The sequence below is a fragment of the Ovis canadensis genome, chromosome 19, assembly GCF_042477335.2.
Source record: "Ovis canadensis isolate MfBH-ARS-UI-01 breed Bighorn chromosome 19, ARS-UI_OviCan_v2, whole genome shotgun sequence".
In the NCBI taxonomy this organism is placed as follows: domain Eukaryota; kingdom Metazoa; phylum Chordata; class Mammalia; order Artiodactyla; family Bovidae; genus Ovis; species Ovis canadensis.
The window spans coordinates 40,704,731-40,726,220 of record NC_091263.1 but is presented as its reverse complement, the minus strand read 5'-3'; the positions used below and the strand labels follow the sequence as shown (position 1 = coordinate 40,726,220).

General features: G+C 38.5%; 1 protein-coding gene across 2 annotated transcripts in view; it reads left to right on the top strand.

Moving 5' to 3' along the window:
- CHL1 (cell adhesion molecule L1 like) overlaps positions 1-21,490 on the top strand; it is a 225,564-nt gene that overhangs the window by 142,662 nt on the left and 61,412 nt on the right. For both annotated transcript variants that reach the window (XM_069562132.1, XM_069562131.1), the window contains exons 6-10: positions 7,262-7,384; positions 8,149-8,319; positions 9,283-9,330; positions 11,409-11,529; positions 16,558-16,742. In XM_069562132.1, coding sequence (XP_069418233.1) covers positions 7,262-7,384; positions 8,149-8,319; positions 9,283-9,330; positions 11,409-11,529; positions 16,558-16,742 — 648 coding nt within the window. The remainder of the gene's footprint in view (positions 1-7,261; positions 7,385-8,148; positions 8,320-9,282; positions 9,331-11,408; positions 11,530-16,557; positions 16,743-21,490) is intronic.

Here is a 21,490-nt window from a genome sequence, read left to right as displayed (position 1 = left end):
TGGCTCAGTGGGTAAAGCGCCTGCCTGCAATGCAGGAGACCTGGGTTCGATCCCTGGGTTGGGAAGTTCCCCTGGAGAAGGAAATGGCAACCCATTCTAGTATTCTTGCCTGGAGAATCCCATGGATGGAAGAGCCTGGTGGGCTACAGTCCATGGGGTCGCAAAGAGTCGGACACGACTGAGCAAGCTCACTTAACAAAATTGCAGTTGACTTTGCCAGGAAAAGCGAGTAAAAGAAAAAACAACCAAATACAATGTACTGTTTTCAAATATGGAGAAAATCATTCAACTGAATGGATTTTCCAAGATATGGCATGGTAAGATAGGCCGTGAATTATTCAACAGATCTTCATTAAACTCCCTTCATGTGTCAGACACTTTTCTAGTAATTTGAGATACAACAGTGAACAAAAGAAAGACTGTACCCAAGAAACCTAAATCCTGTGGGTGTGGTCACTGAGTCTGGAGAGAAGGTAAGCTATTTTCTTGCCTTCATTATGACAGATATCAGTGAAATTAGAATGATGCTGTAAATAATTCTGTTTTGGCTGTTCAGTTTTATTTATCCTGAGAGCACAGATCAGCCTTCTCCACTTAACATTCTTAGTCTATCTTCAGTTCAGTTCAGTCGCTCAGTCGTGTCTGACTCTTTGCGACCCCATGAATCGCAGCATGCCAGGCCTCCTTGTCCATCCAACTTCCAGAGTTCACTCAAACGCATGTCCATTGAGTTGGTGATGCCATCCAGCCATCTCATCCTCAGTCATCCCCTTCTCCTCCTGCCCTCAATCCCTCCCAGCATCAGGGTCTTTTCCAGTGAGTCAACTCTTCCCATGAGGTGGCCAAAGTATTGGCGTTTCAGCTTCAGCATCAGTCCTTCCAATGAATATTCAGGACAGATTTTCTTTAGGATAGACTGGTTGGATCTCCTTGCAGTCCAAGGGACTCTCGAGAGTCTTCTCCAATGCCATAGTTCAAAACCATCAATTCTTCAGCACTCAGCTTTCTTCACAGTCCAACTCTCACATCCATATATGAACACTGGAAAAACCATAGCTTTGACTGGATGGACTTTTGTTGGCAAAGTAATGTCTCTGCTTTTTAATATGCTATCTAGGTTGGTCATAACGTTAGCCTATACTAATTTTTCTTATAGATTGTGTGTATTATTTACACATCATAAATTTTACCAGCTTATGTACACAGTGGTTTCTTTTATCATAAAAATTTTCAGTTCAGCTATCATTAGAAGCCAGTATTAGAGCATTTCCCTCATCCCTGAAAGATTAGGCGCTCTCTGTCCCCACGCCCAGGCGGTCGCCAGTCTGATGCTTGCCTCTAGAAATGTTTTTTTCTGAATATTTCATGCAAATGAAATCATACAATATGTGATATTTTCCATCTAGCTTCTTTCCACTTAGCCTGATTTTTGTGATTCATTCATGTTCTAGGATAAATCAGTAGTTTGTTCATTTTTATTGCTGAATAATATTCATATAATAATGATACAGATATACCACATTTTGTTTATCCATTCACCAGTTGATGTCCTTTTGGATTGTTTCTAACTTTGACTATTATTAAAAAAAATTAGTAATAATCAGTAATGTTAGGAATATCCATGTGTAATTTCTGTGGAATTTTAAAAGCATTTTTTGTTGTTTGGAAGAGACTTTGACTGTCAAATACATTAATCAGGATATTAAAGGCGAGAATGATATCATCCTGTCCTATTCTTCATTCTCTATATTGTCTTATAAATGCTGTGTGAATTCTTATCATCAGTGATTGATTTACTGGCTAAAGATGAAAAGAATGAATAAAGGTAAAAATGCGGTATACATTACTCGTAAAGTAATGCAAGGAATAGCAGGTTTAGGGGTGAAATCATCCGTATGTTGTTTTCATAGAAACTACCTAGAACTTCTAGTGTGCTGGGTTTCTACATTTGTATGAATTCCTCAGGTCAGTTTCCTTAAGACATATCTTGGCTATTTACTGCTCTAATTTGGGAAGGGTAGAATAGCAAAAGTTAGGGGTCCAGTGGTATACGCTAATTTCTTCTACTAATATATGCCGACTAACCTTAGGAGGATCAATTTGTTCAGGAGAGAGTGCAACTCAGAGTTTTAAAGGTTTAATTAAAGCCGAGGATTTTGCCCTCATGCGTCCCAGTATGTGAGTGACTAGAATGAAATGGAATGCATTGGTCGTCCTTCCTTAGTGTGAATTCATTACCAGTTCATAGACTGAAAGGCAGTGCTATTTCTCTGTACTTCTAAGTGGGTTAATAGGGTACTCTACAGGAAATGGGAATCAATTAAATCTCTTTGCAGACAGAAACTGGAGTTCAGGGTGATACAGCATGTGAGCTCAGTGGCTTGCATTCGTGATAATGATGCCAGACTGTCAGCAATTTGCTGAGCACATACAAGGGAAATGGAAGGCACTCAAAAGCTCCCCAGGCCAGTCCTGTAAACAAAGTGAGAAGTCAAAATAGATAAAGCTCTTTGGCATAGGAAAGGGGACAGAATAATTCATTAAACAAACCATAGATTCTTTATAAGATACAGTCTTTCATCCCTCAGGCACCCTCCCTACTTTCTTTGATAAAGTTAATTCCAAATAGTTGAATGAAATGTAGAAGTTGTTATGATATAGGCTACATAAAGATCAAAAACAATAGCAAAGGAAAGCCCTTTGTCCCTTTGCCCATCTCTATACAATGTGGCTGGGTTTACCATGTAAAGTGAAAATATTTGAATAAGAGCCACCATATTGAGTGATTTTTAAGTGCCCGACACTATGTTAATTGATTCATATGAAATAGTTTATTTAAACTTTGCCACAAATCAATGAATTAGGTGTCATGTCGAATTCCATTTTATGAATGAAGATACTGAAACACATTAAGTAATAGGTTCAGGTCACATAGTAAGGGATGAAGCCAGGATTCAGCCCTAAGCAGCTGGCTCCAGAACACATGTTTATAACTGATGCTACACAGTGTTGCCTATGCTTTGATTATTCTGTTAACACATCCTCTGGATGAGCTAAAAAGCATTATCCTTCTTTGTTGAAAATAACCTTGGCAATAGGTTATCAGACTCGGAGAGAGATAGAGAATATAGGGAGACTTGGTTTTATTCTTTGGGTATCAGAGAAAAGATACTCTGTGGGTAACATAAAGATAATATGTAGGTAATGTAACTTGGTAATGGTTAGGTCACCAGTACCTTTTCATTGACGTGGTTAGTCAGAATTACTTGTATTTCATTAAAGTTCTCTGAGGACATTTCATTACCAGTTCTTTACTGTTGGTTTCCATGTGGGACTGTGCAACTTGTCCTTAAGAAAAGCCCCTGAGGAAGGCTTTTGAGGAGACTAGAGAGATGAAGTCCATGGGGTCGCGAAGAGTCGGACACGACTAAGCGACTTCACTTTCACTTTTCACTTTCATGCATTGGAGAAAGAAATTGCAACCCACTCCAGTGTTCTTGCCTGGAGAATCCCAGGGACGGGGGAGCCTGGTGGGCTGCCATCTATGGGGTTGCACAGAGTCGGACACGACTGAAGCGACTTAGCAGCAGTAGCAGAGAGATGAATTGAAAGGATTCTAAGATACCAGAGAAAAGTAAAAAGGGGGCACAGAAAGTAAGGATAGTGGTCTGAAGCAAAATAGCCAGTTAGTTTTAGTGTCCAGGCCAGAGCCATTTATAGGCTAGTCTGTAGATTAAAAAAAATTGTTTTTCACAAGTCTGCTATATTTCAAATATAAAGATGTTATTTTTTTTAGTATATTAGTTGAAAGAGTTAAGATGATGAGTTTCAAAATTAATTGTCAGTACCTCAAGTATAGAGCCCCTAGAGATTCTGTATTTGCAGGTTTGCTGTGTGCTGATAGCTTCAATAAGACTGCTGCTGATAAGTCGCTTCAGTCGTGTCTGACTCTGTGCAACCCCATAGACAGCAGCCCACCAGGCTCCCTCGTCCCTGGGATTCTCCAAGCAAGAACACTGGAGTGGGTTGCCATTTCCTTCTCCAATGCAGGAAAATGAAAAGTGAAAGTGAAGTCGCTCAGTCGTGTCTGACTCTTCGCGATCCCATGGACTGCAGCCTACCAGGCTCCTCCATCCATGGGATTTTCCAGGCAAGAGTACTGGAGTGGGGTGCCATTGCTAGCATGTAGCTAATTTGTCTCTCTGAAAGGCTTTTCATGCTAGGTGGGTTTTTAGGGAATTGGGCCCTTCGAGTTGTTACTAGAAGTTTGTCTGCTACACTGAGTAATGAATGTGGAAGCCTATTGAAAAGTAGTAAAGGGATCGGTGCTATGCTTTGCTTGATTTTCTGATGAGGTAGACTGATAGGGACTTAAATGTTTATGGCTTCATCTAGACTTGATATTATGGGATTCCAAACATTCTTCAAATCCTAGTTAGGTAGATGCTAATGTAGACTTGGATGCTGATCCCTTTGCAAAGATACCATTCCATGATCAAGTCCAGTCACAATTAAGTGATACACAATTAAGTGATTTTGCTTTTGGTGTTAATAGAGCACTCATTTGAAGTGTGTTGGTGAGCTCCAGCAGTACAGTTGCCTCATATAAAAGAAAAATGACTGTTTACAATTCATGTTTTTAAAGTATTGCATCTGTCCAAATTCAACAATGCTAATGTTTATCACCAGAGAAATACAGTTAGCAAAAGTCATTGGTTGGAGTTAAATAGTCATTTTTTAAATTGAATTGAGGTAGATGTCATGCTTGCAGTTGTTATAATAATTAAATTTCACATTTATTTGTGGATGTTAAAATATTCACTTTTTTGCTTTGCATCAAATTTACAATATAGTTTGAAAGTCAAAGAGTAAGATCTAAAAAAAACCCTGACAAATTTATATCCTTTACAGTGTTTATTCTCGGGCATTAAATTATTAAATATATAAATATTCTTCCCGGTTTCCAGGTATTAATTTCACTCTTTGGTTACAGCTGTTCCAGATTTATGGTATGTGATAAAGGCTTTGGTAGACTTCTAAATCTTATTTTATCTTTTTTATTATGAATGCCTTGGAAGCCAGTTGAGTAACATAGTTACACTTTTGTAATTAGAATTTTATAATCTAGATTTAATTAATGCAAGGATGATAGTGCTTCACTGGCGATACTATCTGTTTGAATTATTAAATTTTTTCTAAAGAGACAGCTCTCCAATTAGGGCTTTATACAACTTAATTAGCGACTTTACATTAGATACCACCCAGGGAACTGTGTATTCATATTTGGCACTGTAAAGTTTGCTAGTTGCAAAACAGGATTACATGCGTCTTTCATTTCCTAATCTGTTTCCCTTCCTTTTTGCTTCTATTATCTGAGTATAAAGAGATCTATAAATAGATTCAATAACTACCAAACAACACTGCTAACTTCAATAACAATAAATACAGAGCTTTAGTTAGAGCGAGTTTCACTAAACAAGTGATTTGAATTTGGAGCTTAGGGTACATACTAGTTCTGTAAGTTACTGCACTTTACTTGCGTAAGGTATATTTCTGCAAAATGACTTGTTTAACATTTGCTGTCAGTCAAAGCTAAGGCTTTACCAAATAGGTGGTATTGATAATTTATCAACAAGGTACAGGTAGGGAATATACTCAGATGTTCTTCTGTCTTTTGTTGGAAGTTTCATTCTACCTAGAGCAAAAGCATGATTCTAAGATGGTTCAGTTCAGTTCAGTCACTCAGTCGTGTCCGACTCTTTGCAACGCCATGGACTTCAGTGCGCCAGGCTTCCCTGGCCAACACCAACTCCTGGAGCTTGCTCAAACTTATATCTATCAAGCCCTAGCTTTGACTGACACCAAATGTTATACAAATCATTTCGCAGAAAATATACCAAATTCGTGTCCAAGATGGTTCCTATCTCAAATTTTATTTCCAGACTTGCCAGGAGAAATTTTAGAATGAGTAGACTGCGAGGGAATCCACTGAGGACTGTCACATGCCAGCGCCTGTCTTTTGAACTGGCAAAGGCAGTGTAATAAACACACTGCCCCCTACGATGTTAAGCTGTGAAAGGTCCTTGAATTTAGACAAAAAGCAATTCACTGTAGCTAGTGCATCAATAAGAAATGTCAGTGAGTTCCCTCAATCACTGAGGAGTTACAGTAGGGGATGGGGGTGAGGAGCAAGGGAACGGCACAAAGCTTCTCAAGAGGAAAATTGACAGTAAATGAATATATTTTTAGACTCTCAGGAATAATAGTAATCTTTTGTGAGCCATATTTTAAGAATGAAATATAGAGATGGATAACTGCTAATAAATTCCACCAGGTCAGGAAGGCTATAAATACCTCATATAAGACTTTTCTCATCTATCAAACCCTAAGTAATTCTATAGTGCAGATGTACAAGGAATGTTGAGGTGGAATATATTTTGAATATTCTTAAAACTTTTATAAATAACTTCATAAAATATCAAACTTCAGTGTTCTATTTCAAATTCTGCACTGTTGTGACTTACATTCTCAGTAATTGCATTGACCTTTTTAGGAAATTGATTCCAGCATGGGAAAGAAACAATATTTTCAAATACTGCAAAGTCTCCTGTCCTACATCCATTTCATTTCACTTAAAATTTTATTTACTGGGAGTGATTCCACCAATGTGGATGGCTCTCTTTGCAACTTCTAGTGGTCATGTTTGGCTTTTCATTGTATTCATACCATTTTTTCCCCATGTGGGCTTTGAATTGTGTATTTTGTTTGATTATTATCTGAATGGAATATTTGCCAGTCGCATTCAAGGGCTTCAGAATAAAGCAAAAGACAGAAAATAAATATTTGCCTAAAAATAAATCACAACGTTTGGAGAAAAATGACACCAAATCTATGAAAACTTAAAACAAGCAACTCCTGTGACTCAGAGCTTATACCTCTTCACTGAGAAATGTGCACAAGCATATTGTTGCCTTATTGATGTCAAAGCAAAATTATTTGTTATCTCCAGTTACAATGCAGAATATTGTAAAAATATTCTGCAGAATGCAGAAATATTTTTAAAGTTGTATAATGATGCAGCACAGATTGTTAACCTTATTTTCCTCTGCAGGTCATAGACAAGAAGATTTAGGGTGTTGAATTTACTAAAAATGTTCCAATTTCTACAAGAAGAATGCTTTAAGATAATACTTGTAACATTAAGCATTACTTGTAAGATTAAAATTTTTAAACAGTGTCTTTAAATGTTTTTTTATATCAGATACTCCAAAATTTCCTAAAGAAAAAATTGACCCTCTTGAAGTGGAGGAAGGTGATCCAATTGTCCTTCCATGCAACCCTCCCAAAGGCCTGCCACCTTTACACATTTATTGGATGAATATTGGTAAGTAATGTTCTGTTCTATCAATAAGGGGACATTTTAATTTGATGCATTGTGTCAAATGACATACTGAAATGAAGGATACAAAATTAATATGAACCTATGAATGTGAAATCAAGTATAGTTTAAAAACTATTTCCATCTATAGTCTGCTCTAAGTTGTGAATATACATGAAAGCACTAGAAAACCACTGAATATGTGTTGATTTTGTCATATCTGGAAAGAGCAGAGTCTGTTAATACGATACAGTATGTCAAATTGAGAATGGCTTGTATCTGTGTTGCTAGCTGTATATTTCTCTTTTAATATGTTGCACCTACTTAATACAGTGCTGCACAAATTATTATTAGTATTAGAAATTAGTATTAACTTCTGTGTTTAATTTTCCAAAAGCTATTATCAGCTCTTGCATTGGGATTCCAGCTTCTTGTAAACCCTACCTCTGGCATGTGCCTTAGCAGGTCTATCTAAATCTTTTCTCATTATGACCCACAGAGAAAAGTAATAATCGTACAGTATTTGGAAGAAAGCAAAAGAAGCTACTCTTGGTTGTAGCCAGAGTTCCAGATTCCACCCATCCTAGAACCTAACTAGGCTGTATCATGGCAGAGGGATTAATCACTTCTATAGTAAGACCAGACTTGGGAGGAATAAGAAGAGCCTACATGAAAAACAAAATAATGTGAAAGAAAGGATAATGAAAAAAGGTGACGAGGCATAATAAAGGACAATTGCCCCTTTTAATGAAAAGATATTTCTCTTCCAGAACTAGAACACATTAAGCAAGATGAGAGAGTATACATGAGCCAAAAGGGAGATCTGTACTTCGCAAATGTGGAGGAACAGGACAGTCGGAATGATTACTGTTGCTTTGCTGCGTTCCCGAGATTGAGGACTATTGTGCAGAAAATGCCAATGAAGCTAACAGTTAACAGTTGTAAGTTGAAATAATTTACTTTGCCAGCATGAATGTGGAAGACAAATGTGTCTGTAATTTTATTCTGGTTGAAGCCAGTTAAAGCTGGGTTGATATTTTCCAGCATTGTTTAGTTGAACTCTGGAGACTCCTTCCAGATGAAAGAAACATCTGCAGCTGCACATCGACAGTAGCTCTGTCTCCTGCAGCCAGAAAATCAAATCTCAAATCACAGGACAAGTGATTTCACTTGAGGACCAGAGAGTCGAGTCACTTTCCTTGTGTGAAATACAGAACAAAATTCCAGGGTTTTCTCAGCAAGTCTCAGGCTCAGAATCTCTGTGATTTTGGATAAACTGGCAAGGCTGAACATGTGGGAGAAAAGAACAGAGTCAAAAGCAACAAGAAGTAATATGATCATTTTTATCACATCAAATTTTTCTGTATTTCCCAAATTGGCAAAGTTATTTGAATTGCTTCTCTCTCCTACTTGATTATGCAGATGGCATTCTGGGTTCTTAAATTTGAAAACTGTCATTATTAGTCGAAGAAATAACCAAGATTCAAAGGGCAGAGATAATCTCCGGAAATTCATTGACTGAATAACTGGCTCTGGTAGAGTCAAAAGTTGGCATGACCATTCCATTGTCTAACGTGGTTCATAATTTTTTCATAATTTGGTTCATCAGTTTGTTGTGTGTTGATTCTCTATGCCAGCGCTTCACTATAGCATCCTTCAGTAACATCAGTTCTCTTTAATGGAGCTCTACTTTGTGTCCTTCCACCTGGATTTCATCTATGGTAGCTCAAGATTAAGCTCTTTATAAATATTTTTCAACTATGTTCCCAAAGGTGCTGTTCTAGTGAAGTATGCTTATACCTCATTTTGTAATTTTTGTAGGCGAAAACTATGGCTTTTCATTGTTTTGATGTCAGCATCTACCATTATGTTTGTGAGTTTTTTCTTCCATTTTTTTATTTCAGTAAAGCATGTTAATGACTCGAGTTCATCCACAGAAAATATTTCCAAGGGTAAGTTGATGACATGTAGAATGTTGACATTTATTTTCACCTGTGGTCTCTCATTGTCATCTCGGAATTTGAACTTTAATACCTTCTGAGTTTATTAATATATTGATACTCTTAGTAAGGAAAGGGTTAACACAGAGGGTTCTATTTTCTATGTAAAAGAGGGTAATATTTACAAATGCATAACTATATAAATACACCTATATACTTACTGATGATATAATTACCATAAGTAAGTACATATACATATATAACATTTTTTCATGTAGTAATTATGACGGATCTCCCAAAATGCCCCTTATGGTTAATCAGCAGTTTGGCAGAGAGCTGCTACATGAAGAAAGGGAAAAAGCAATGGTTGAGTGTAACAGAAGTAGCGAAGGCATTGAGTGTAAGAAAGTCAAATGGTTATTTTCCTTTCTAGACCTCTTGAAGTACTTACTACACAACTGTCCATTGTGATTCAGTGAGAAAGAATATAAGTTGCAGCATTTTCCAAGCTCACTTGTCTATGAATGGTTTTTATTATTAAAAAAAAGTTTTTCACATAGAACATTTAACCAAATTATATAGTAAGTAGTTTTTCTACAGAGAAAAGAATCATTTGTCTGAATGCAACAAATATTTCTTTTATAATTGGCACCAGCAATGAACCCTCCATGATAACTTTGGTAATCTAATATACTGATAACATCACCAGGGCTGGATGAGGGCTCTCCTTGCTGTACCCTCAGTTTGAAAATGGACTGATTAGGTGTATATAGGCAACATCTTTTCCTTTGATGTCAATAACACAAACATATATTGTTGTATCTTTTCAGCACTCAATAAAATCACTACACATGGATGGGAGGGGAGTTTGGGGGAGAATGGACACATGTTTATGTATGGCTGAGTCCCTTTGCTGTCTATCTGAACCTATCACACAATTGTTAATAGGCTGTGCTCCAATATAAAAGTGTAAAAAAAAATCACACCATATAATACATGTTCATATTTTTCAAAAAACAAATAAACACTTGTAAGGAAGCTATGGCAAGGTACACACTGCTGTCAGTACCTTCATTCCTCTACTCTGATAGCAGCCTCACCTCTACGCTTCGCATATCCCATCAAATCACATTGACATTGGATGTGAAACAAAATTTGTGTGAACACTTGGAACGGAAATCAGAATCTGCATTGAAAATGGAAGCTTCCTCATTTTCCATTGTATTTGAAAGGCTTCTTAGGAAAATGGGGCTTCTCCGGTGGCTCAGACAGTAAAGAATCTGCCTGCAATGCGGGAGACCTGGGTTCGATCCTTGGATTGGGAAGATCCCCTGGAGAAGGGAACAGCTATCCACGCCAGTATTCTGGCCTGGAGAATTCTATGGACTGTATAGTCAGTCCATGGGGTCGCAGAGTCAGACAGGACTGAGTGACTTTCACTTTACAAAAATTAGAAATGGAACATTTCCTCACCAGTTACTGAGATGGCTTGTGAATCTTTTTGTACAACAGTGTCTTTGAGGATACAAGACTGAAAGTAGAATCACCTCATTGATAAATTCATAGATGCCTGGTGTGTACCACAGGCTTCTTGAATCAGAGTTTCTGGGTGTAGGGACCAGGAAACCGTATTATAAGAGGAATCCTGTCAGATACTTAGGCACATTCAATTCAAGAAAAATACACACGAGGGCCATCAAACATGACCAAGTATGATTAAAATGTGGAATATAAAGCTATTGACTGTCAATGAACTTAAGGCTTTCATCAAGAAACTAATTATCTTGAACACTGTTTGAACTTCTGAATTCGAAGATGTGGTTTGAATCATAACCTTTATAAAACTTGATGCAGCACTTAGTTAATGTATCTGAAGGGCAACTCATGCTTCCTGGTAAGAGTGAAATCTATTTAAATAGGAATATATTAAAATGTGTGAAATAAATGTGTGAAAATAAATAAAAATCTGTATGTAAATATACATACATACACACAGGTCCATATGGTTAAATACGTTTTAGGAAGGATTGAGTGCCAAAGGAGTTTCTTAGTTTGAACAAAATCTGAGTCTTTTCTATTCTGTTCTGTAGCAAATTCAATCAAGCAGAGAAAACCCAGACTATTGTTGCCTCCTCCTGAAAGTGGCAGTGAGTCTTCTATCACCGTCCTCAAAGGGGACACCCTGCTGCTCGAGTGTTTTGCTGAAGGCCTGTGAGTAACTTGCCCCTGTTCATGACTCTTTCCATTCTGTTCTGTAAAGAATCAGGTAGCAGTGAAGAGTGTGCCTGCGTGCATCTTTAAGAAATGATTTCTTTAGAAGAGAAAATCCTGTTACTACATTTCTGGGGAAAGTAATTTGCACTTCTCTCTGCAGATTTCAGGCTGTGACCGAGATTGATTTATAATTAGATAGCTCTGTCAGTTGGTGAAAGTGTGAATGGAGGTGGCAGGGACAGTGCCCTCCTTACCTCGGTCAACGGGGGATGCATCCTGAGAGCATGAGGTTGTGAAGAGTCAGCCTGTCACTGTTGGTGCCAGGTTTATGTCTTTCTGCTGTTATTATTTGTCCTGCTTCTGCTTGTTATGTTTCCCCAGGTTCTGTGGATCTCTCTTATTTTACCCACATGTCCTTTGCACACAAACAGATCTAGATCATGCAATTTGAATTAATTTTTTGTCTGCACTGGGTCTTTGTTGCTGTGCATAAGCTTTCTCTAGTTACCGTGTGTAGGCAGTGGCTTCCCCTGCAGCAGAACATGGGCTCTAGGCACGCAGGCTTCAGTAGTGACACACGTGGGCTCAGTAGTTGTGGTTCCCGGGCTCTCGAGCACAGGCTCAATAGTTGTGACACATGAGGTGTAATTGTCCTGTGGCATTGTGAAATATTCCTGGACCAGGGATCAAGCCCATGTCTCCTGCATTGGCAGGTGGGTTCTCAGCCACTGGATCACCAAAGAAGTCCCAGATCATGCGATTTAAGAGAGTTTCACATCAGAAACAATGAACCAAAGTTGTTTTCACACCTAAAGTACAGTTTTGCAAATCCTCCAAGAAAAGACTTCAGTTGGTCACCTCTTGAAATTGTAATGCTTGTTAAGTAGCTATCATAAGTCTATGTAAACAAGGATCATCTTATTTAATACCTGCTCATACAAGATTGTCTCTTTGCTATCATCACCCTTCTTTACCACCACATACCCATCCCTGCCATTGGGAATACCATGGGAAAATATATCCCACCTTCCTAGCACCTGAGTTTATATACTCAGTTTGTAAACTAAGGGCTTTTTATAGCTGGTCATCTGGTTCATGGACTAGAATTTGAAATTCATACTCGTTCATTGTTCAGTGTATATTCTGAATGAGTGGTTTTAAATTGGACTGTGAACAAAAGGAGCAGATTTTAATGGTTTTATAACCCCTAACCTTTGTAAATTTCTCTTTCCATGCTGCAAAATATTCAGGTTGCTTGTCTGTCTTAAACTGCCCAAGTATATTTCCATAGAGTAATTAGATGTGCAGTGACATGTCCTCTGTTCAGATAATTTATCTCTGTATTATGTGAAGAGATGAAAAGCATCAGGTTCGTTTGGATCATGTTGGTAACTGCCCGCATTTTTACTCTTATTCATACGTATGAATACGTGTGAATAGTGGTAGAAATTACATTCTTCCATGGTTCATCACTGTTCTTGGTTGACTCTGGGCAGGGAGAACGTGTCAGTAACTCTTTTCTCCTGTTGCCCACAATTGCCATAACTTACCTCTTGAGTGGGCTGCCAACTGCATGGATGGTCTTCAATAAAATAGAATCTGTGGGCTTTTCAGAAAATGCAGTGTCATGAGCCAGTAGAGAAAAAGTGAGCACTGGCATGTGTTGTCTTTGGGACTTGAGGATTCCTAAGGTCTTGTCAGAGAAGTTCATCTGAAGGGTTTTGTTTGTAGTCATCATGGATTTGGACTGAGAATCCTATCTGGTCTAATTCTCTTCCAGGTGAATGTGATACATAGTAAAATTTGTAGAGTACTTGAAAAAAAATGTATTCTAAGAAGTTTTATTTTAAAATTTAATGTATCTAATTATTTCCTTTTGACAGTGCTGGGTCTTCATTGCTACATGGACTTTCTCTCTAGTTGTGGCAAGTAAGGGCTGCTCTCTAGTTGCGGTGTGCAGGCTTCTCATTGCAGTGACCTCTCTTGCTGTGGAGCACAGGCTTCAGTAGTACTTCCTGGGCTCTAGAACACCAGTTCAATAGTTGTGGTGCTCAGGCTTAGTTGCTCTATGGTATGTGGGATCTTCCCAGACCAGGGATTGAACCCATGTCTTCCGCTTTGGCAGGCAAATTCTTTACCACTGAACTGCCAGAGAGGCCCTTTAAGAAGGTTTAAGCATGAGCCTTCTACTGCAATAAGTATAATGAAGATATTGTCCTCTTTATTATGTGTCCGGCACTGTGTCTTGCCCTTCACATACATTAGCTCATTATATCCTTGCCACACGCATCTCATGACTCATTCCTATTGTTGGTTAGGCAAGTGCAGGCCGGAGAGTGGACTTCACCTCTCTAGACTTAGTACGCAATGGAGGCTGGGATTCCATCCTGTCTGTCTCCAGAACCCTGTACTACCTCTAAATTTGACTTCTTCAGCATATTTCAACCAAATGAACTGTTCTGTTCAGTTAAAGGCAGGGTGGACAGAGGATGGCACTGTGCCTGAGTCTAAAGGAGTGGGGTATAGTAGATGTTTCAGAAAATGGCTAGTAATAATGAAAATGTGGATACTATTAAGTAAAACGGGAAAGCTTTCAGAGGGAAAGGTTGAGGGGTTCAGATTCTGTAAGGTAGAAACTAAGAATAGCTAAAAAACAACATTGTGAATTTTATTCAGAAAAGTGTTCACTCCCCAAAAGGAGTGCAGACGGTGAGTCCCTTGGTGGAAAGAGCACATTCATGGACCAGTTCACACTCACTCACATCCTGTGAAAGCTTCCTTAGGCTTAAAAGCAAATTCCCACTGCTGACTGTTGGGCTCAATTTTTCTGTCTTTTCTCTGTTTTGTGAATTCATGGGTTGAAGCTAGATACAATTCTCTTGCAAACAGAGGAAGTTTAGGAATTAAAGTTGGCTGGGCAAGGATCTAAAGAAAACGTTGAGATGATGGTATGGTGTGGATTTATGTATAAAAATGGATTAAGCAGTATATTTTCCTTCGAAAATTTATTGTTCAAGTGCTGTTAGTAAATGTTTACTAAACTTTTGAAAAAGGAAAGAAAAACATTAGCAAGACAATAGCTGGATGTTCTTGCAGTGGTACAGATGTGTCCCGAGATGAATTTGTCTTATAGTCATATGATACTTATTAGATAATCATTTTATCCTATTCTTTCAAAGAATAGGTATTAGAAGATTAGGCTGGTTTCCAAGGACTGGCAAAAAGGAAAAAAAAAAGATTTTACAGCAGGTGAAATGCTTGTACCATTAAAGTATGAGCTTACAAAAATCCCCTGATTTGGAGGAACTAAGGTCCAGAGCAGCCTGCACTTTGGCAAATTGCCGTTTTGACAGATGGAGTGCAAAGCAAGCAGTTAGGAGATACGGGTTATGCATCCTGTTGGGTGGTGTGCTCAGGAAGCCAACAACTAATACACTGTCATAGCCACCTATCTGAGCATCCTTACTGTTCCCTACAGAAGTCAGTAGTATATCCTGTATTTTAAGCCTGGTGAAATGAACAGTAGTGGTGGTACCAGACAAGTACTTATGCAATGAGGGAAGAGACTAGATGTGTGTAAAAATCATCGTTTTTACCTCTATTTTTTTTTGCATAATAACTGAATTATTTTAACCATTGCCTAACAATACAATTTAAGAAAATTGATGCAAACAGTATGAATTGTTCACTTATTAACTAGTAACTAATTAATCTGCCTATAAGCATATATTCTCAGAATTCATGGTTAGGAAGGGGAAAAAAAAGAATGGGGAAAGCACAAATAAAATAGAAGACTGATCAAAAGAACAAGTTTAGTCAGACAATTTCAAGTTCTAATGTGTCATTTATTACCCCAGTGACTTTAAACAAATTAACTTCTTGAACTTTAGAATCCTCACTGGTAAAATGATGATAATGATGCTCCCATTTAGAACATACTCAATAACTTTTAGGTATTAATGATAAAAAGAAATGTAGTGAGGAGAAAATAGTCATCAGTAAAAACAGCAAAAATACTTCTTCCACTCAGTCATACAGCTCAAGTGAAGAGGAGGAAAAAAAATCATCCATTAGTTAAAATCAGGCATCACTGTTCTTCATATCATTTTTAAATCACAAAAGTCATAGAGCATCCCAGTTCTCCACTTGTCTGGTTTGCATTCAAAAATTTTCATTTCAAAAATCCCAACAGATGGGATTTTTCTGTTTTAAACCTAGCTGGCTTGATTCCTCATTCCTGTTTTCCACCCAGATAAGGTGGAAAATGTCATTGGGTTGATGTATGACAAGTTATCAACTTGGGATTTGTTTTGTTCTTGCTTTTACCATTTGTTGTTTATATTGGGCAATCTGATTTTTCTCATCAAGAGAGATTTGGTTCATTCCTTGGTTCCTGTATTCCCTACTAGGCTGACAGTCTGCCTGGGTGACCCAGTCTATGCCTCAGAGCCCACCTTGGCCTAAAATGAGCTATTCCCCGGTCTAGCCAGTACACTGGGCACCCACATTTGAGTCTTATTCTGCAATAGCAGCCTCATAAGGATTAAGAGGGGTGTCACAGCTACCCGCTGCTATCATAAACCTTGGGTCTTAGTTTATGGTGTTTTTCAAACTCATATGGGGAAGACGGCTGTTTTTTCTGGCCCCTTCAAAACCACCCACAGGGAGATAGCACACTTGAAAAAAAGTCTTGTACATTTCTATGGGTCCAGTCATCCATCCTTTATCTAACCATCTGTATTCAGCACTTCCATGGAGCTAGCCCTCTTAGTAGAGGAAACAGAAGATTTCTGAAGAGGTAGCCTATTAAAGGAGTTTGCAATGAGGGAGACGTGATCCAACCCTGATCTTCACTATGGATGGTGGATGGTGGTGTGCAAATCTGTGCACTGGGAAGGCTGATGTTTTCAGTGGAACCCTTGAGTGCAGGCCTGAAATTAGCACAGTGAGGGAAGTACCCTGTGGATTTCTTTATATTTTATTTTTCACTTAAAAAGTGTTTACCATTTATGTATTGTTTCACAGACCAACTCCAAAAGTTGCTTGGGACAAAATGGGAGGTGATTTACCAAAGGGAGGAGAATCAAAAAATAATTCTGTCAACACTTTGAAGATAGAGAATGTCTCCTATGAGGACAAAGGAAACTATCGCTGCACAGCCAACAATTTCTTGGGATCAGCCATTCATGAATTTCATGTTACAGTAGAAGGTACATTTCCCGTGTTGATTTACTTTTCTATTAAAAAGTGAATTCATATGTATAGTCCACCTCAAATGAATATATATATATATATAAATGAGTAAGCTGTTTCAGCATTTAATTGTAGAGTGAGCAATGGAATATATTAGACTTCAATTAATCAGGTTTGTCATTTACCGCATGAAACCACATAGAAGGGACAGATGACAAGAAAAGATCTCGGGTTAGGGATTGAACACAGATGCCTTAGACTGTTTGGTCACTAAACCTGATCTCTCGTATCATCTTATTATAAGAAAACATTTAGTGTAACATGTGTGTAACACTGCATAATATGAAATCTTAAAAGAAGAAAGCATTACCATCATAGAAAGTATTACGATAGGCCTGAGAGAAGCTTGGAGTTTCCCAGTCCTGGCATTAACTTCCTGGGTCCTTGCCCAATTTACTTCACCTTTCTGTATCTCCATTTCTTACCAATGAAATGAGGGAGTCAGACAGATTACTGTCTTAACTGTTTCCTATTTGGGGGGAATACATCGCTTGGATTCAGATGATATTTAGTATGTTGCTAGTGGGAAAGAAAAATAGTATGATGTAAGCATTATTTCTCTGCCAAAAGGTGCAAAAACCACGTTATATTCATGTCCTCTTTCTGTAAACTCAAGCTTTTTGATCAACAGAGCCTGGTATATTGTTTGTGGTATTCACAGAAATAAGTAGGCAGTGATGTCACCATTGAAAAAGAAGGTAAGCCACAGTATTTGTTATCAGGGCTCTGGCTTCTGGGCACATGTAAATGTTACCTAGTCATCCTGTGAATTTGACTGATGCAGACCTATTTCCGTGGTCCTGATAACACTGCAGTTTTTATGTATGATTTGGTTGACTGTATGGATCAAATTAATGGGATGATTACTGCATTTGTGCTTTTTTAGTGCTGTGCAGGCTTAACTATTGAAAGAAATGATCTCTTTCAGGTTTCTATTTAGTGAACTGGTGCTGTAAGTCTTTCATTTATATTCCAATGAAGTTCCCCTCTTAAAGCTTCATTCTGCACAAGGAATACCTAAGTGAAGGCCCACTGTTTTAATTAATGGAAAAAAGAAAGGCTCAAATGGAAGTTATATTAACAAGTAAATGTTAAGATAACTTTTAATCATGTTGCTATTTGGAATAGTGGCATATTTCCAAAACCCGTCTCTCAGTGTGGGCTTCCCAAGTGGCACTAGTGATAAAGAATTTGCCTGCCAATGCAGGAGATGCAAGAGACGCCAGTTCAATCCCTGAGTTGGGAAGATCCCCTGGAGAAGGAAATGCAACCCACTCCAATATTCTTGCCTGGAGAATCCCATGGACAGAGGAGCCTGGCAGGCTATAGTCCATGGGGTTGCAAAGAGTTGGGCAGGACTGAAGCAACTTAGCACATCTCACAATAGGAAGAATGGAAGACCAAAGATGAGAGTATCATTTCCCTTAGTTCAACAAAAGCAAAACCTGTTATAAGAGGAAGCCTGTTGTTATGCATAAATATCAACAGTTGCCAATAGTGACATATTCCTCTGACAGTATTCACCAAGGAATTCAGAGAGGAAGAGTTTGAGAGATTTTTTCCATAATTTTAGTCAGTGTTTGGTGCCTCTGCATAATACAGCTAGACCATACAACAGGGATGTTTTTCTGTAACCCTCTGCCTCCCCACCCCCGACCCTCATCGGAGCACCAACACATACCCACGAATCCGACAGGTCTAATTGTTAGCTGCTCTTACTCCAAGTTGCTGACTATTAGAAATCCTTCCAGATGGCTGGAACATCGCTACGGTAGCTGAATATTTTAACAATCTGGCCACAGGTTTTCTTGACTGTGAGACTGAAGCTTTCAGAAGAACTGCAAAGGTTGCAAAAAGAAAAAATAAATCAAGGATGTAAAATTAATTATGCAATTTAAAATGTTGACTATAGGGCTCCAAAGGAATACAGGTTTCCTGAACAAATTGTCCTTGCTATTCATAAAACAACTATTAGCAGTATTGAGATGTAAATAATGTTTTTATGGGGGACATTTAATCCTTTATCCTTAATGAGAAACTACTAAACGTGCCCTCAGTTGTATGTTTTAGGAGTTTCCCTTCACACATGCAAGTGAAAAGCAAGCCCAGCTGAAGAAGTCTTTCTTTTCTTTAAAGTGTGAAGGCAGTGAATACATCTTTCATTAATCATATGGATGGATAAGTTCACTTTCACTCAATTTTATTCCGCCTTCCTGCACTTTCTTCTTTCCCTTACTTTGTCTCTTGCTTGGAAACTAATTAAATAACAGGATTAGTCATATGAGAAAAGAGCAATGTTAGTATAAACTTTGACAATGTAGCCCATTCTGAAAACATCCAATGTGCTTAAGCAAAAGCATGTATTTTACTCTATTCTCTGTATCTGTGATATTTATTCTTTATTAATATAATAAACAACTAAAATCTGTCATCACTAGCTGGGGAACTAAAATTTCACAAGCCCACCACACTCCTCTGTCCATGGAATTTTCCAGGCAAGAATACTGGAGTGGGTCCCAGTGGGTTACTGACCCAGGAGTCCAACTGGCATCTCTTTCCTCTCCTGCATTGGCAGGCAAATTCTTTACTGTGCCACCTAGGAAACCAAAATGGCCTCTAAATTTTTCTAAATAGAAAAATCAAAGTATGATCACAGATATGTTTCAACTGCATCCAACTAACAGTGTGTTGTAAACTTTTGCATCATGTAGGGCTTTTGAAATTTAGTAAATGTAATAGGCAAGTATTTGTACATAATTTTATAACCATAATTGTGGTGCATTTTAAAAAGATGTCATGAATTCAAACACAATTTAGTAATTGACCTATTTGAGAAAGTCTCATTTTCAAGTAACAAATCTACTTCTAAAAAGTTGCAGTGAAATCCAAGTTTGCTGAACCTAATAATTTTTGATCTGTTAGAATATAGATATTTAATAGAAATCTATTACTAAGAAAATAACCTCTGTGTTGTATATTTCATAGGTACCAAGTTTTCTGTTTTGTTTTCCTTCTAGTGATAAACATCTCTAATTAGCTTGCTTATTACATTGTAAACATTCAGACATTTGCATCTCAGTTTTGATCATCGTGAGAGAAATTTATCATCTTATTTTTTTGTTTACAATTATAACTAAATGAGTAAAATTTCAACATAAGTCATTTTCATCAGTTACCAGAGATTTATGGATAATAGATGAAAGACTGGGATTTAGTGATGATGCTTTCTCTCGGAAATTTCCATTTTAATCATTCTTTCTTCTCTCTTAAGCCTTCCCCGCCCCCCCCCCCCCCATCCTTTCAAATAGGTCTTACCTGTCAGGAATACAGTTGCATGTTCCAACCTTTGAAAAAATCTGTTCTGGTGTTCCTGCATGCCCATAGCCTCATTGCAACCACCAGATATTTCCTGTCCCCTAGCCAATGTCCTCAGGCTCACTGTGGTACCCACTAAGTCATTTCAGTTCAACTTAAAATTACACCACACACATCTGTTCTCCTTTGTGCCAGTATCAGGGAGGAAGAAATTTTCCTTTTTCTCCTGGCTCATCTAAAAATTAAATTGGCATGAAACAAATTAACAGGAGAAAAACAAAAGGGTAGTAACATGTATACATGGGAGCAAGCCAGGAGAACTGAGTAACTGACCAAAAGGGCCAGAGCTTAAACACCATCTTCAGCTAAAGACTAAAGAGGATATTTAGGGCTTCAGAGGAGAGGACAGCATCTCCAAGAAAGACTGGAGATGGAAGAGCCAATGTTGGATTTGTCTGTGTTTGCAGGGCTGGGCAGACAGGGGGACATAGAGTGGACTCTAATGTCTTGGCCCTGCAGTTTCCCCCACCAAACCTAGCCCATGGAATTGTCCAGGCAAGAACACTGGAGCCAGTTGTCATTCCCTTCACCAGGGGATCTTCACGACTCAGGGATCGAACCTGGGCCTCCCACATTGCAGGCAGATTCTTTACCATCTGATCCACTATGCTAGCTGCTCTTGGCACGTATTTCTGCAAGAGCTGTATTCCAGAAACAGGCCTTCTAACTAAACTATTTTATGCAGTTAGTGGCTAGATCAGAGTTTCTTCCTGAATCTTTTGGGCCTTGATTATTTTCAGCTCAAAACAATCTGCATGGCAAAGAGATGTTTTGGGGTGGCAAATTTTTGCTCCCCTATACTAAGCAGAGGAGACATCAGAGAGGATTTCTGTCCTGGCGTTTCACAGATCACTAACCTAAGAGATATAGTCTAGGTGCTCTCACTGCAGATGCCAGGTGTGAAAATCTCAGCCTGGGCAGGTATTGAGAGCAGTGTCGCAACAGACCCAGGAAGATATGCTTCTAAGAAGAACAGTGGTCATGTATGTATGTGAGAGTTGGACTGTGAAGAAAGCTGACCACCGAAGAATTGATGCTTTTGAACTGTGGTGTTGGAGAAGACTCTTGAGAGTTCCTTGGACTGCAAGGAGATCAAACCAGTCCATCCTAAAGGAGATCAGTGCTGGGTGTTCATGGGAAGGACTGATGCTAAAGCTGAAACTCCAATACTTTGGCCACTTCATGAGAAGAGTTAACTTATTGGAAAAGACTCTGATGCTGGGAGGGATGGGGGGCAGGAGGAGAAGGGGATGACAGAGGATGAGATGGCTGGATGGCATCACCGACTCGATGGACATGAGTCTGCATGAACTCTGGGAGTTGGTGATGG